This window comes from Papio anubis, chromosome 8 (assembly GCF_008728515.1).
Source record: "Papio anubis isolate 15944 chromosome 8, Panubis1.0, whole genome shotgun sequence".
In the NCBI taxonomy this organism is placed as follows: Eukaryota; Metazoa; Chordata; class Mammalia; order Primates; family Cercopithecidae; genus Papio; species Papio anubis.
In genome coordinates, this window is record NC_044983.1 from 37,351,240 (window position 1) to 37,367,914 (window position 16,675).

Here is a 16,675-nt window from a genome sequence, read left to right on the forward strand (position 1 = left end):
TAGATGTAAATAATTCATCTTAATCTATATTTGAGAAATCTGAGGGGTATAAGGAAACTAATGAGTGAATGAACATATAGATTGGATCAAAGGAGGAGAGTATGAGAGTAGGGAGACCAGGTAAAAAAGTATAGTCATCTAGAGGTGAGGTTGGTAAGGGTTAAGCCATTAGTAATAATGCTGGAAGAAAAAGAGGTTGTGTTGGACTTGCCAAGAGATTATGTATTGGACTCCAACATGGTGCGTCTTCCTAAGAGATTTGTGTTGGCGATTTTGATTATACTCAATTTGGATTCAAGTGATGACTTTAGAACCCAGGCCCTGCTTAAGAAATCATGATTCCGTGCTTATAGACTGAACAGAATTGGAAGTGGGAGTAAGTCTGCATGACTTTCAGAGTTCTTAACTGTTAACAAATTTTGTATAAAGTTTGTGTTTTTGTGATGGATTAATGGCTATAATTTGAGAGCATGGCTACATTGTTGAGTATATGTTTGTTATATTTGTTAGAGTTAACCCATCAGATATTAAAAGTACCTTTTCCCACTTACAGTCCTTGTCCATTTAATAAATGTCTTAGTCTGTGTTGCTATAAAGGAATACCTGAGACTGGGTAATTTATAAAGAAAAGAGGTTTATTTGATTCACTGCAGGCTGTACAAGAAGCATGGCACAGGCATCTGCTTCTGGAGAGGGCCTTAGGCTGCTTCCATTCATGGCAGAAGGGGAAGTGGAGCTGGCGGGTACAGAGGTCACAAGGCGAGAGAGGAAGCAAGAGAGATGGGGGAGAGAGGCTCTTTTTAACAACCAGCTCTTGAGGGAACTAACAGAACAAGAACTCTTTCCCCTTCCCTGGCCCCTCAGGGAAGGCGTTAGTCTGTTCATGAGGGATCCACCTCCATGACGCAAACACCTGTTACTACACCTCACCTCGCAACACTAACACACTGGGGGTTAAATTTCAGTATGAGATTAGGAGAAGTCAAACATACAAACTATGGCAGTAGGTATTTAGTAATATCATCTGAGAGGATGTTATTCATGCTTGGTGAGGGGGAGGAATGGGAGATGAGGGAAGGGTGCTAGACTCTAGTATGTCTTCCCCCATTTCCCCACCAAACAGTTCTTTTCTTTCTTCTTGTGTTCATGCCTTAAGATTTCTTTTGAGAAAAAAGGGTTAGGGTTTATAGCTAAAAATGTTTGAAATGATTGCTATGTGTATTTATAATGTTTGGATAAAGAGTGGTATACTTTTTAAAGAAAATACATTTTCCTCCTTCATACTTACCTAATGCATTGCTATTTTCATGTATTAATACAACTTTATATAAAAGTACTTTTATTAGATGCACATTATAATATGGGAATGTAATATGGGAATGTCAGGTGATTTTTCTGTGATTTGAACATTCAGCTTTTGATTTTCATTATATTGTGTGCCCACGTAGTTTTTCAGTTTCACTTATTATATTTGTTATTGCCTTTTCTGTAGGCTTTCAACAGACCTCACATCTTTCTTCTTATGAAATTATAACTCCTTGGAGATTAACTAGAGAAAGAAGAGAAGCCCCTAGGCCCTATTCAAAACAAGTAAGTTGCATCTTGAGAAATAATGTGTTTAATTTTTTTTCTTTTCTGTTTTAGCACAGAGGTGTTATTTGTAGCAGTGATCAGTTCAGTGAGTTATTACTTGGCTGTTACTTAGCATAGCACAGCTGTGTTAGTAAAAGCAACATATTGAGCCTTAGTATCCTTTTTTTTTGAGATGGAGTCTTGCTCTGTCGCCCAGGCTGGAGTGTGCAGTGGCGCAATCTCGGCTCACTGTGACCTCCGCTTTCTGGGTTCAAGTGATTCTCCTGCCTCAGCCTTCCGAGTAGCTGGGACTACAGGCATGCGCCACCATGCCTGGCTAATTTTTTGGTATTTTTTTAGTAGAGACAGGGTTTCACCGTGTTGGCCAGGCTGATCTTGAACTTCTGATCTCAGGTGATCCGCCTGCCTCGGCCTCCCAAAGTGCTGGGATTACAGGTGTGAGCCACAATGCCCAGCCAGTATCTTTTTTTTTTTTTTTTTAAAAGACAGTATGATCGACTCGAAACATAACAGAATAAAATAGTTAAAATAGAATTCTATCACTAGGGTAGGGTGCTGATTATATACATTTTAATTGACAGGCAATGGTCACAGTGATTTTTATTATAATAAGAATTATAATTCTTATTATAATTATATAACCTGACTCAGTTTGTGATAGCTAGAACACTTTATACTATATCTTCACTGACAGTGGAGAGTGCTAATGTGTTAAATGCATATATTTTATATTAGGGAATATTTACGAAAATACAGGTTTTATTTCCATATTGGAAGAAAGTAACTGTGCTGTTAATGGGGTAATCAGTGCACAAAAATTATTTTTTGTACTATTCTTTTGTAAAGTTTGTTCAGAAATAATCTATTTGGACTTTAATTTTATAAGTCTTTCAACTTTATAAAAGTATAATTAAATTTTAGTATAATTTAACAACAGCAGGTAATAAAGCATAGAATTTAGCTTATTCTGAATTATATTAATATCTGAATTGCTGATACACTCAGAAATGTAAGGCAGCTTGCCTGTTTTTTAGGGAGTGGGCATTGTAAAAAGAACACTGGAGTTGAGGATCAGGAACTTTTAGTTTTGGTCCTCCCTGTGAGTACCACCACCTACTAATTGGGTTGGTCACTCAACTCCATTTACTCCTGTCTAACTGAGGAGTAAATGACTCTAAGATCTCCTCTGTAGAAGAATTTATACATTTTACTTGTTTTTGGTTTGAACTGGACAGCCTACTGTTTGATTATGTTTTGTCTTAGAATAGAGTTAATCAGTTAATCTCTGTTTGGATGCGATCTCGGCTCACTGCAGCCTCTGCCTCCTGGGTTCAAGTGATTCTTGTGCCTCTGCCTCCCAAGCAGCTGGGACTACAGGCATGTGCCACCATGTCCAGCTAATTTTTGTATCTTTAGTAGAGATGGGGTGTTGCCATGTTGGCCAGGCTGTTCTCGAACTCTTGGCTTCAAGTGATCTGCCTGCCTCAGCTTCCCAGAGTGCTGGGATTACAGGCACGAGCCACCTGTTTTCCTCCTTTTCTTCAGTGAATGGTAGACTTTCAGCCTAGGGACTGTGTTTTCTACTTTTTTGTGTCTCTGATAGTATCTTCATTTAGTACTTCCCTCATTGATACTTGGGATTGTCATAAATAACTGTCATTTTTATGCTTTGGTAAATATTTGGAGAAGTGATATGGTCAGTGCATATTGAACTGGATTTTGCTCATTCAACAGTGAATGTGATTTACTCATTCAAAAGTATTTATTGAGTTACTATTGTATGCTAGGTACCATTTAGCTATTGGGGATATGGCAGTGAACAAAACAGACAAAAATGTATGCCCTTGCATGAATGCAATCTTGTATTCTATGGAGCTTGCATTCTAGTGAGTGGGGGACAGAGAGAGACAAAACAAAAACAAAAAACCCCAAAACCAAAAATGTATATAACTTCAGATGGTGATAAATGCTGTGGAGAAAATTAAAGCAAGAAAAGGGATGGGAGGCTGGATATGGTGAGTTGCTGGGGAGAGGATTGCATTTTTCAGTAGGATGGCCAGGGAAAGCCTTACAAGAAGGTAGCCCTTTAGTAAAGACCAGAAGGAGGCAGGTGAACAATCCAGGCAGATACCTGGGGGAGGAGTAAACTATCACAAAATAATCTTTGGTCTCTAAGATTTATTTTTATTTCTTTTTATTTTATTTATTTATTTATTTATTTATTTATTTATTTATTTTTGAGACGGAGTCTTGCTGGAGTCCAGGCTGGAGTGCAGTGGCCGGATCTCAGCTCACTGCAAGCTCCACCTCCCGGGTTTACGCCATTCTCCTGCCTCAGCCTCCTGAGTAGCTGGGACTACAGGCGCCCGCCACCTCGCCTGGCTAGTTTTTTGTATTTTTTAGTAGAGACGGGGTTTCACCATGTTAGTCAGGATGGTCTCAATCTCCTGACCTCGTGATCCGCCCGTCTGGCCTCCCAAAGTGCTGGGATTACAGGCTTGAGCCACTGCGCCCGGCCCTCAGATTTCTTTTTAACAGACATAGCAGTGATGTTTTTACGTCATGTGATTGTCTAAGAGAGAATGATAGAAAGGCACATGATAAAGCTGTAGCAATGGAAAGAGCTTGGTGGTTTTGATGGCCCACTGGAGATTGAGGTAGATGATGAAGGGTTCTTGGCGTCCCAGGTGGGATGTGGAGGTAGAATGACAGGATCCGTAGTTTGGTCTAGCGCTTAGAAGTCAGAGGCAGATGTGCTGTGGTGAAGGGGATGATGCTGTTTCTTGACAAAATGTTAACCGAGCCTGGAAACAGTAGGGAATATTAAGTAGACACTTCTGATAATGTTAGTTGTCGAGTCCCTTCCTGACTTTCTTTTTTATTAAAGAGCTAAGGCAAAGTCAGATCTCTTAGTTCCAGAGATCACATTAAGCACTTGTGGCTAATGGCATGGTGAGTTACTGGGGAAGTTGTTTCAGAGTTGCCTGAGGTAGAGAAGATGATCCCATGAATTGGAGGATGTGTATATATGTTACTTTAATTCCTTGACTCTAAGATGTCATCAATTGTGAGACACACTATATTGTTTTATGTACCACTAATAAAGAGACAGAAGTGGCCCAGCGGGGTGGCTCATACCTGTAATCCCAGCACTTTGAGAGACCACATGGATTACCTGAGGTCAGGAGTTCAAGACCAGCCTTACCAATATGGTGAAACCCTGTCTCTACTAAAAAATGCATAAATTAACCAGGTGTGGTGGTGGGAGCCTGTAATCCCAGTTATTCTGGAGGCTGAGACGGGAGAATTGCTTGAACCCGGGAGGCAGAGGTTTCAGTGAGCCAAGATTGCACCATTGCACTCCAGGCTGGGTGACAGAGTAAGACTCCGTGTCAAAAAGAAAAAAAAAAAAAGAAAAAAAGAAAACAGAAGTGGTGCTGGTTAGACTGCTGTGCCTTTGTATGATGTGTCCTTGTTTCAGGGACATTAATATGAGGGAAAAAAGCATGTTTTAGAATTGATGAAATGAGGTAAGCCCTGTAATTCGTATCATAAAAGGAGTTGAATTTCTTTTCAACTTTATATAACCAGAACTAGGGATAATCTCTGGAAACCAAGAGTGTCATTTCATTTAGACAAAAGTAGGAACTGTCTTATACTGTAGGTAATACATTGATGGACTTGAGAAGATAATCCCTGCAGTTATAGCTGAATTAGAAATGAATTTGAGAAGAGTTAGATAGACATGAAGGTTATTTTCCATGATCAGTTATGAAAGGAAGGAAAGGATAATCAGAGTATATTTTTTATTATTTAAGGATCGACACAAAGTTCTTCTATTAAACTGTTCAGCCAATACCAAATTATTTTAATTCAGAATGGAATTTCCTGCATCTTATAAATGAGATGTTGTTGAAAAGTAATTTTCAAGATGATGTTTTATTCTTCTTTTCTCCTTCTGTGCGTTTAGGTATCTTATGTTATTCAGGCTGAAGGAAAAGAGCACATTATTCACTTGGAAAGGAACAAGTAAGACATTTAATTTATTTTGGCTTTTCAGTAATGTTTTTCCAATAGTATATTGGTTTTGTTTCTAGTTTGATATGGTTTAGTGGATCCTGAACCCTGGATTAAGCAGATTTAGCTCTTCATATCTGTGCTGCACAGTGGCAGCTGGCTGGGCAGGCAGTAACTTCCAAACAGGAAAGAAGGCAGAGACCAAAGCCAAGCACCCCCCAGTTTATTCTTTCCAAATGCATCACTAAGGGAGCAAAGGCTACACATGTGTGGGGGAGTTGGGGAGAAGGGGAGCCTGCAGTGACTGGACAGGGTCCAATTATTGGAAAGACTAAGGTTCCACCGGCTACTCCCATGCCTACTCACATAGACTTTAATAAAGGTAAAGAATATAATGCATCAGGACAAAGAAAGTGCAGGCAGTCATCAAGGCACGACCCCCAGGGTCCTTTTTCAGTTGTACAGATGTGCTTTGCCTCCAGATTATGAACTGCTGAGATATGTGTGAGGCATCATATTTTCTGGGGAGCCCAGGCACAAGTTTACTGAAGATATCTTTTCTACCTCGCTGATCATGTAGCTAAAGTCAGGCTGTGTACCTAACTAAATCAGATAAAAACCTTCCATTTGTTCATTTCTAGTCAATATAGACAGGCTGGTCCCGGGTGCCTCCAGGGGAGTTTTGAACTTGAAATAACATATTTATGAATCACACACTTAGCACTTTGCATCCCTGACCTGTCCATAAGGCCTGGAGATAAGCATACAGCTGCTGCAGTCCTGCTGCAAGAGAACCTGATCCTCATAAACATGCTTGATGCCACTGAACCTCCTTAACATGGAGTGAGGCTTTGGAAATCAGGAATAATTGCTTCTTTCAACAGTTGAGACAGAAATTTGCCTCCATACTTAGGAGTTTAATTCTTATTTATATAGAACTTTTAGAAAAGAGTGTAAAAAACCATTTATTTTTCTTCTGTAAATATGGTATCCTGTCAGTAACCCAGTTTTTACTTTTCCTGTGAGTTGTGTCTGAAAAATTCCGGGACATTATTTATGTTGCCTTAAGTTTTTTGCAGCTAGCATTTTATGACCATTAGAAAAAATGTGTAGCTTAATGTTACATATTATTTATGAGTAATGTACACTATTTCAGAGTTGTCTGTTTATGAGCTTTTTTTTTTTTTTTCTTCTTTTTTTTTTAAGAGACAAGGTCTTACTCTGTTATCCGGGGTGGAGTGCAGAGGCATGATCATAGCTCACTGCAGCCTTGAACTCCTGGGCTTAAGCAGTCCTCCCACCTCAGCTTCCGGAGTAGCTAGGACTATATGTGTGTGCCTCTATGCCCAGCTCATTTTTTATTTTTTGTAGTGACAGGGTCTCACCATGTTGCCTAGGCTGGTCTCAGACTCCTGGCCTCAAGTGATCCTCCTACCTCAGCCTTCCAAAATGTTGGGGTTACAGGCGTGAGCCACTGCCCGCCTGTTTATGAGCTTTTAATTTTATAGTAGCACATTTTAAAATAATAATTTATCTGGTGAAAATTCTTATTTACTCCGGCTCGTCTCCTCTAGAGATAATGCCTTGTGAATCATATCCTTAGTTGTAGATAGATAACATATATTTAAATGGTATTTTATTTCTCTTCCAGAGACCTTTTGCCTGAAGATTTTGTAGTTTATACCTATAACAAAGAAGGGACTGTAATCACTGACCATCCCAATATACAGGTAATATATTTTCCTCATGATCCCATAGCAAATTTTAAAACAATTATAATTTAAAAATGAGTTCTGTATAGGCACTCAGGACTGTTCCATTGCACAGCCCCACAGGGCACCTTTAACATTATGATATATGGGTTATCCTGGGAAAAGTGGGTGCATTTCTATGGACTAAGCTGTACCTTACAGCTCTCCCGGTACTCAGTAGTTAAGGTTTTTTTTTTTAAAGACTAGGAAAATAAATCTTCTATTTAATGGTAATCCTCACTGATGATGGGGAAAATTTGATATGTTTTGAAAATAGGAGTTTTCGATTTTTTTGTTGAAAGTTAGTATCTGTAAAAGTGAACTTATTAAAACATTTAATTCGTCGTTAATATTTAGTAAAGAAAAACACTCGTTTGGTGTTACATGTTCTAATGTTCTAAATTTTTTCTGAAAATAAGTCTTTCCTAAAAGAGGTGTGGTCCTGTCTGGATCAGAGAACAGAGTACTCCTGGGGACAGAGCTGGCCAGAATACCGAAAATAATTGGCAGATGTCAAATTTGGCTTTATGTGTTTATTACTAGGCATAAACATTTCTAGTTTTGTTTGAGTGTTTTACGGTCCTTTTTGGCACTTAGGTATTATACATTTTTTTTTTTTGCCATGGTTTTCATGAGAAATCTTTATTCCCATTACATGTTTTTTTTTTTTCTTCCTTATGAACTTTGTAATACTTTGCTAGGTTGAATTGTTTCTGTTGGTTGTGCACTTTTTGCAGCATTCTTCAAATAAATAGGAGGCAAAAAAATCTTTATTTTAGATTAATTATTAGTACTTACAAAAACCAAGGAACTGCTGACTTAGGCCTATCCTCTTCTGGTCCACTATCTGATTTCTTTATCTTAGTGCATTATTGGTCCATTGTTTAATAGCAAATTAGTAGAGGAGTTTGAGTTTACCTTACAGCATACACCAGATAGAAAATAACCCATCCATCCAGTCATGCATCCAACGATTACCAAGGCAGAAGGCCAAACACAGCGTAATTTGTGTCACTTGACAAAAGCTGTAATGGTAAAAGGCATTTTTTTCCTTGTGGAGGTTTCTTGGCATACTTTCTTTGGACATACACTGTTCGGGCTTTAATTTTGACTCATAATTTGCTGATGAAACTCTTTTAATCTGTTTGTGCCTTGGTATGTTCACTTTAAAATGTAATAATAGTTAACATTTTATGGATATATTGGGAAACTTAACTGAGTTAATATATAAGATGCTTATAACAGTCTGACAATTTTTAACTCAACGAATATTATTTGTTGCTATTATTTAAAGTATATGCTGTTAAAACTGCTAAAAATCAATTTTAATTATATAGAAACTTATGTAAGTATTATTTTATATAATACTTACGTATCATAAGTGTAATAGAGTTGTTATGCTTTTCTGGGTGTTTGAAAAATGTCAACCAAGACAGACGGAGTCTCACTTATTTCTTGGTTATTTAATATTGTTCAGGTAGATGAAAGTATGATTGTAGATTTGAAATACAAATTAAAACTTTGATACTGTAATTTTTTTAACATGGCCAGACTGTCATGTATCGTAATGACATATACTTTTGTCCATAAAATGAAATTAAGTTTCACTGAAAGATTTACGTACTTTCCCCTGGGGATTCTATTGCTTAAGATTAAAGTTTGTAAAGCATCATCAGTGTCTTCCACAGGGTCATTTTATACAAACACAGTTTTAGTGAGATGTCAGCCGGCTGCTGTTGGTTCTTGGATTGACTGTGATTTAAAATGTTGAAGATGACATAATGCGTCTTGTTCTGCTTCTAGGCTGAAAGGTCACTGAGGCAGAGCTGTTTGTACCTTGTATTCCCTGGAATTCTGCCTAAACATTTGTGTACTCATAGGGTGGTAGGAGATAGTCTGCAGATGGTCTAAAGAATGCCATGTGATACTATGAGATGCCAATAATATAAATAAAACTTTGTAGTTGACTGGCCTCAAGTAATTTTGTTAGCTCTGCAATTTCTGTGATGATTTTCAGCAATGTAGCAATATTTGAAGATAATACAGTATTTTTCATTTAGAATCATTGTCATTTTCGAGGCTATGTGGAGGGAGTTTATAATTCATCCGTTGCTCTTAGCAACTGTTTTGGACTCAGGTAAGCAATTTCTTTTATCTTCTTTTTTTTCTTTCCCCTGTGTCTTACCCTTTTTCCTATTTCTGTCTCCAAATTAAATCCTTTTGGGCACTTAGCAAAACTGGAATTTACTTTGATGTTACTGAACATTTTTATAGCTGTGTTTCAGATATCCTTGACATGTTTATTTAAGAAAGTATTATAGTTGATGAGTTTTACTATGTAAAGAGGAAAATTTTTTTGAGACCACTAAATCATTTTTGGTATTTAAAATAAAATATGCTTTAAATTTCTCTAGCACTTTATATTTATAAAATTTTCACTTGTATTATTTAAGACTTGTATTTAAGTCTCATTATGACTGTGAATAAGAGCTCATTATTTCCGTATTTAGGTGAGCAAACTGAAGTTCAGATAAATTATATTACATTTCAAATTAAGTTATAGTAATAAAATTACATTCCTTGAGGTCATGACAACATGGCACTGTACTGGTTGGTTGATTGCATGATTGTTTGAACTAATACGTATTAGTTCTATATAAGATGAATATGATTATCTTCACTTAAGTACTAACACTTATTTAATAGTTACTGTGTGCCAGGCAATATGTTTTGTGTGTTTTGTGCTTATTAAGTAATTTTGTTTTCAGAACAATCCTTTGCAGAGTGCAAACCAAGGCAGAGGTTAAATACCTTGCTGAGAGTCCTGCAGCTAATAGAAGACATTTGGAATTCGAACTCTTGTCCTCTGGTCCAGATGCCACATTCTTAATCACTACTTTGTAGTACCTTCCATTTCCCGTAGATCACTCAGGGAGGTTAAGTGACTTGCAGGCAGTGACCCTGATAAGTAGCTATTTGAGCTTTCAATATAGGTCTGCCCCAGCCCTGTCTGTCTGATTCTAAAGCCTCTATTTTATTCTCTATATCATGCTATGCCTACTTACACATTTAAGAAGTAGGACTTGAACTTAGGTTTTCTGATTCCTTTTGTATTTTCTTTTTCTTAAAATTTGTATGTGTGTAATGCAACATTCAGAGGACTGCTGCATTTAGAGAATGCAAGTTATGGGATTGAACCCCTGCAGAACAGCTCTCATTTTGAGCACATCATTTATCGAATGGATGATGTCCACAAAGAGCCTCTGAAATGTGGAGTTTCCAACAAGGATATAGAGAAAGAAACTACAAAGGATGAAGAGGAAGAGCCTCCCAGCATGACTCAGCTACTTCGAGTAAGGAAATAACATAATTCTTCATGGCTCAGACTACCATTTTAGAAAAATCATGTGTTTATTCATGAAACCAATACTATGAGTAGTGTTTTTTTTTTTTTTCTTTTCTTAATTTTGCCAAATGTATGCCAGACATTGTGATAGGTACTAGGGGATGAAAAGATGAGCAATATACAGTTCCTGCTACCAAGTTGAGTACAGTTTAGATTCTGTGGGTTTTGGAAATGAGAGCTTAAATCTGCAGCAGTGCTTACTGTGGCCTTGGCCTCCTGGGCTCAAGCAATCCTCCTGCCTCAGCCTCCCAGTAGCTACTACTACAGGTCTGTGCCACCCACCGTGCCTGGCTAATTTAAAAAAACTTTTTGTAAAGATGAGGTCTCATTACATTATCGAGGCTGGTCTTGAACCCCTGGCATAAAGCAGTCCTCCTGCCTCAGCTTCCTAGAGTGCTGGGATTACAGGCATAAACCACTGCGCCCAGTGCAAAAGAGTTTTTCTTTAGGTACCTCTTAGACAACTCGAATGGTGATTCTTGAACCCTAGATTGGAAAGAGAGACATGGCTTTAGGACTTTAACGACTTCAGGTGTGTTTCAAGGACACTCTCATCCCTGTTTGGAGACTGCTATAGCACTTCATGATTTACTCTTGACATGGCAGTCTCTTAGACTGAAATTGTTCTAGGACTAGATCAACTTCAGCTGCAGGGATTGTACCTTTCTATGAGATATGTTGCTGCCTTGAAAGAGGCATATTTTTAATTAACTTATACTAGTTGATGGCATTATTTTTATTGCCGCTCCTGCTGTCCACTCTTTTGACTTGGACTATTCTTTTTGACTTTAAACATTGGAAAACATTAAAATTTTTGCTTATTCTACTTTGCATGAATTTCTGTAAAATGACAAAACTAGTCATTTTTTAAAATGGCAACCTTGTTCTAACTTCTGCTCTGGGATATCAGTGGCTATGTTTTATCTTTCAGCATAGTAATGGGGTTTTTCATTAAAATGTGTGTGTGTGCATGTGTGTGTGTGTAGTTTTGATTTTAGAAAATTGGTAATGCTGCTTTGTAAACTTAAACCCATTTTGTCTGTAACTAGCATTTTTCTCATATTAGTGCAGATAACAGGTAACACTTCAACAACATTTTTTTCCCCTCAGACATACTTTATCATCACTTAAAGTCAGTAGCAGAACTGGACAAAGTTTTCATCACTAAGAAGGAGATAACACTTCAAAAAACATATTTTTTACTATCTTAATGTAGGATGTGTTAAGTAAAATAATTTTATGATGTTCTTAGCAGACATGAAATAGGTGATGAGAGATTAGGATGTTATCATGGCCTTATAACTTTCTTGCCTTTATGATGTTTGTGTTTTTGACAGAGAAGAAGAGCTGTCTTGCCACAGACCCGGTATGTGGAGCTGTTCATTGTTGTAGACAAGGAAAGGGTAAGATTGGTGACAATTTTTCTTCTTTTCCATGAAAAAGATATGAGAAATGAGCATTTAATGAAGGAAATATAAACTACAGTTTGTATTGATTTTACTTAAATAATGATTTTAAAACTAAAATGGTTTTTTTCCCTTAAACCTTATACCACCAGAATACCAACAGAAGCTAAATGTAGCAAAATGTGACTGCCTTTAAGTTTATTTTTTATTAATGATTTTTTTTCGTGTTCTTGCTGATGACTTGCTTATGCTGAATTTTTTGAGTGAATCTGTACTGCCTATCAGGCTCTTGAGAACTTTTCAGATTACTTTAGTGGGCTGTGGCTCTAAAAGGTTTGGCTTTGTTTGCTAATAAAATTGCTTTGCTTTCTAGAATTTGAGATAACCTATATTGCACTTTAAGAGATGGAAAACCTCCAGGTCCTGGCATGCTTTAGAAGGGAATAGTATTAATTTCCGTGTACAGGATCACATGAGGGCATTTTCCTTATTTATACTTAAGAAACTGAACTAAGTGCTTTGCTTTAACTAAGAGAAGTAATGTGTCCCTACTTTGGCATTTACAGGATTATCAGTTTTAGAGGTAATGGCTATATAGTTTATTTTCATGTTGGTTTTTTTGTTGATATAATAATACTTTACATATTTATGGGGTACAGGTGAGTATTTGTTACAACAGCTGTGTAATTTAAAATAGAGAGTATTTTTAGTGTTTTGACTTTTACTTCCAATTTTGTTGTCAGTGTGAAAAAGTTACTTGTGGAAACTTACTCTGATTGGCAGTTCCTTTCTTGTAAGCTGTAGAGACAGTTTTGAGGTTTTTTTGGTTTTAAAAAAATTCCTTGTTGTATGTAGGTTGCAAAATAACAAGCCACTCCAAATAACTAATTTGGAGAAAATATTAAGAGATAGACTCGGATTTGTACATTATAGGTTCATTGCCCTCAAGTGGCAGAAGGAAAAGCACATGGAATATGAACAAGTGTGAACTCAGCCCCAAACAGTGGGCAAAAATCTTCTGTAGAAGAATGTTTTGGACAAATCGCAAAAGTCAAGATTCAAATGTTTATCTCGGCCAGGTGCAGTGGCTCACGCCTGTAATCCCAGCACTTAGGGAGGCTGAGGCGGGCGAATCACAAGGTCAGAGAGGTCAGAACCATCCTGGCTAACATGGTGAAACCCTGTCTCTCCTAAAAATACAAAAAATTAGCCGGGCGTGGTGGTGGGCACCTGTGGTCCCAGCTACTCGGGAGGCTAAGGCAGGAGAATGGCATAAACCCGGAAGGCGGAGCTTGCAGTGAGCTGGGATTGCGCCACTGCACTCCAGCCTGGGCAACAGAGCAAGACTCAGTCTCAAACAAAACAAAACAAAACAACACGAACAAAAAACACAAAATGTTTTTCTTCATTGCTGTCTCCAGATGTATTTGTTATATACAGATAGAAAATTGTTAAAAAAAAAAGTTCAATTTCAATCAAGCCCTGTCAAATGTATTAAATTAAATTTTTTTTTCTTGTGTAGGAGAATCATGATTAGATCCCTAACTGATAAAATCTGATATATTCTGATATCATAGAGCAAAATCATAAATCCTTAAAAAATTTTTCTTCTGCTAAATTGGTTGTATAAAATAATGTTAAAAATAGACATTTGAGTTAGCCAGGTCTCAAAGAAAAATTAGTCATATTTATTTGGCTTAAGATGGTTAAAGTTCTGTATGTTTTCATCTACATATGATTTTTTAACTAGCGATTATTGGTTAATCTCTCATTTTTAATTCAACCCAGCATTTAGAAATGGTTTATTGGTGCTGATCTGTAAGCACTCTGGCTGTTTCCGTACCTCAGTTCTGTTTTCTGTATGTCACTTTCTTTTTTCTGTCCATAAATCTTCCTCCACTATGTGGAAGAAGTCTCTCTGAACCTGTTCTGGTTTGGAAGCCACACAGTTATTGAATCAGTCATTCCTTGCTCAACTAAAGTCTTAAATTGAAAAGAAGAAGGTTTATTGGTGACATCATTAGCCTAAGAGGTGGAAGGGTCAGGAAGTTCTTTAGATTGTCTTTTATTCTTTTCTGTCTGCATTTTGATTGCTTAAAACTCTACCTTTGTGAAATGCTTGAAAATACTTTTGCATTAAAATAAATAAAGGGAACATTAAGAAGATAATTTGTTTTAAAGTTCTACTAATTTGGAGAAAATGAAGGCTTCAGTGCTCTTTCATTATTATTCACTTTACCCTTTTACCGGTTTTTCTTTTATTCCTATCACTACAATGTAACCTTTACATTTCTTAATTTGAAATGTTGATAAATGTCTAAATGCTTCAATTTTTTGTTCAGAGGAAATATTTGGATTCTTATCTTCATTTTAACAGACACATTTTTATTCTTGTTTTTTTTTTTTTTTTTTTTTTTTTTTTTTTTGAGATGGAGTTTCGCTGTTTCTCCCAGGCTGGAGTGAAGTGGCGGGATCTTGGCTCACTGCAACTTCCGCCTAGCCCCCAGGTTCAAGCGATTCTCCTGACTTAGCCTCCTGAGTAGCTGGGGTTATAGGCACCCGCCACCACACCTGGCTAATTTTTGTATTTTTTTTTTTTTTTGAGACGGAATCTCGCGCTGTGTCACCCAGGCTGGAGTGCAGTGGCACGATCTCGGCTCACTGCAAGCTCCGCCTCCCAGGTTCACGCCATTCTCCTGCCTCAGCCTCCGAGTAGCTGGGACTACAGGCGCCCGCCACCACGCCCAGCTAGTTTTTTGTATTTTTAGTAGAGACGGGGTTTCACCATGTTAGCCAGGATGGTCTTGATCTCCTGACCTCGTGATCCACCCGCCTCGGCCTCTCAAAGTGCTGGGATTACAGGCTTGAGCCACCGCGCCTGGCCTGTATTTTTAATAGAGAGAAGGTTTCGTCATGTTGGCTAGGCTGGTCTCGAACTTCTGACCTCAGGTGATCTACCCTCCTGGGCCTCCCAAAGTGCTAGGATTACAGGCCTGAGGTACTGCACCCGGCCTTACATTTCTATTCTTAAACTACTTTGGTGATAATGATTCTCCTTCTTTGCTTTTCCAGTATGACATGATGGGAAGAAATCAGACTGCTGTGAGAGAAGAGATGATTCTCCTGGCAAACTACTTGGATAGTGTAAGTTGTATTTTCTATCAACCAGGATGATTCTGTCCTATTCTTTCAGTCTCAGAACAGACCTTAAAAATGTCTCATTTTGAGTTCTGATTTTCATAGGGCCTCAATGGCTCAGTCTTTGAGAGGTCTGCTTTCTGGTTTGTTTTGTAACTCTTTTTAATGTTTAAAGGAAAGTACCAGTGTAGAAAGACTTTGAGAAGAGCAAGAGATTTCATATTACCATTTACTTTATCTTCAGAGTAGCTAGGCTTAGGTGCTTTGGCATTTATGGAAAGATCTTTGAATTCTTGTCAAATGCATCTTATTTTGAATAAGGCTGCCTTCTACCCTGAAAACATGATACGACAATATTTGTGTGTGTGTGTTTGTGTGTGTGTGTGTGTGAGAGAGAGAGAGTTTGGTTTGAGATTTTGGAGTTCATCCAGTGGGAGATACTAAAGAATTCGATATATGTTCTTATAAAATAATTTTATCTACAAAGCTGATATGAACAACAAGCGTGATAGTGATGATAATGATGACGATGATGATGATAGCATTCACTTGAGTACTTACAGTGTGCTAGACACTGAGCTAAGTGCTTTACATTTATTAACCCATTTACTCCTTACAGTACCCCTATGAAATTAAGAGTTCCACAGTCCTTTTTCTGAAACCTCTGATGTACCTGTGATTAAAATTTTAGATAGAAGTTTAGAAAAACAGTGTGATTCACTCTGTATGTAACACCTCTTGGGGTAGCACCTTGTAATCAGACTCATTGATATTTCTGCAGTGAAATATAGGAGTATTTACATTAAATGGGTTAAATGTGGACTGTGAATTGGCTTGCATTATATCAGGGCAAATTTTGGAAACAGTTTTACCAAAAACTTAATTTCCAGAGTTTGTCAGATTTTAGAATAGAAGATAATAAGGATTTTGAATCTCTGTTACTATCATTTTATGGTTGAGGAAGCTGAGACTATTGAGAGGTTAAAGTCTTATTGTATTTTTTTTTTTTGAGATGGAGTCTTGCTCTGTTGCCCAGGCTGGAGTCCAGTGGCACAATCTTGGCTCACTGCAACCTCTGCCTCCCGGGTTCAAGCGATTCTCCTGCCTCAGCCTCCCAAGCAGCTGGGATTACAGGCATGCACCACCATGCCCAGCTAATTTTTCCATTTTAGTAGAGACAGGATTTCACCATATTGGCCAGGTTGGTGATCCACCTGCCTTGGCCTACCAACCGCCCAAAGTCTCATTGTGTTAAAGTAAAGATTGTTTTTTTAGGCAGGGAAGTTTTAATTTAAGTAGCCGTGTTACTTCATGTGGTTAAAAGATTTTTCTCACATTCTTTACTATATTTTATATACTTTTAT

The 16,675-nt window shown here is 37.6% G+C and overlaps 1 protein-coding gene and 1 non-coding gene across 3 annotated transcripts in view; one reads left to right on the plus strand and one right to left on the minus strand.

The window, feature by feature from the left end:
- ADAM9 (ADAM metallopeptidase domain 9) overlaps positions 1-16,675 on the plus strand; it is a 112,776-nt gene that overhangs the window by 9,658 nt on the left and 86,443 nt on the right. For both annotated transcript variants that reach the window (XR_002523772.2, XM_003902666.5), the window contains exons 2-8: positions 1,493-1,590; positions 5,564-5,622; positions 7,262-7,340; positions 9,422-9,498; positions 10,519-10,714; positions 12,105-12,170; positions 15,246-15,317. Coding sequence is in view for 1 of the 2 variants with exons in the window: in XM_003902666.5 (XP_003902715.1) it covers positions 1,493-1,590; positions 5,564-5,622; positions 7,262-7,340; positions 9,422-9,498; positions 10,519-10,714; positions 12,105-12,170; positions 15,246-15,317 (647 nt within the window). In the remaining variant the exon portion in view is untranslated. The remainder of the gene's footprint in view (positions 1-1,492; positions 1,591-5,563; positions 5,623-7,261; positions 7,341-9,421; positions 9,499-10,518; positions 10,715-12,104; positions 12,171-15,245; positions 15,318-16,675) is intronic.
- On the minus strand, positions 11,869-11,937 carry LOC116268740. The gene has a single exon (XR_004175907.1). It is a non-coding gene; the product is annotated as a small nucleolar RNA SNORD38 (small nucleolar RNA).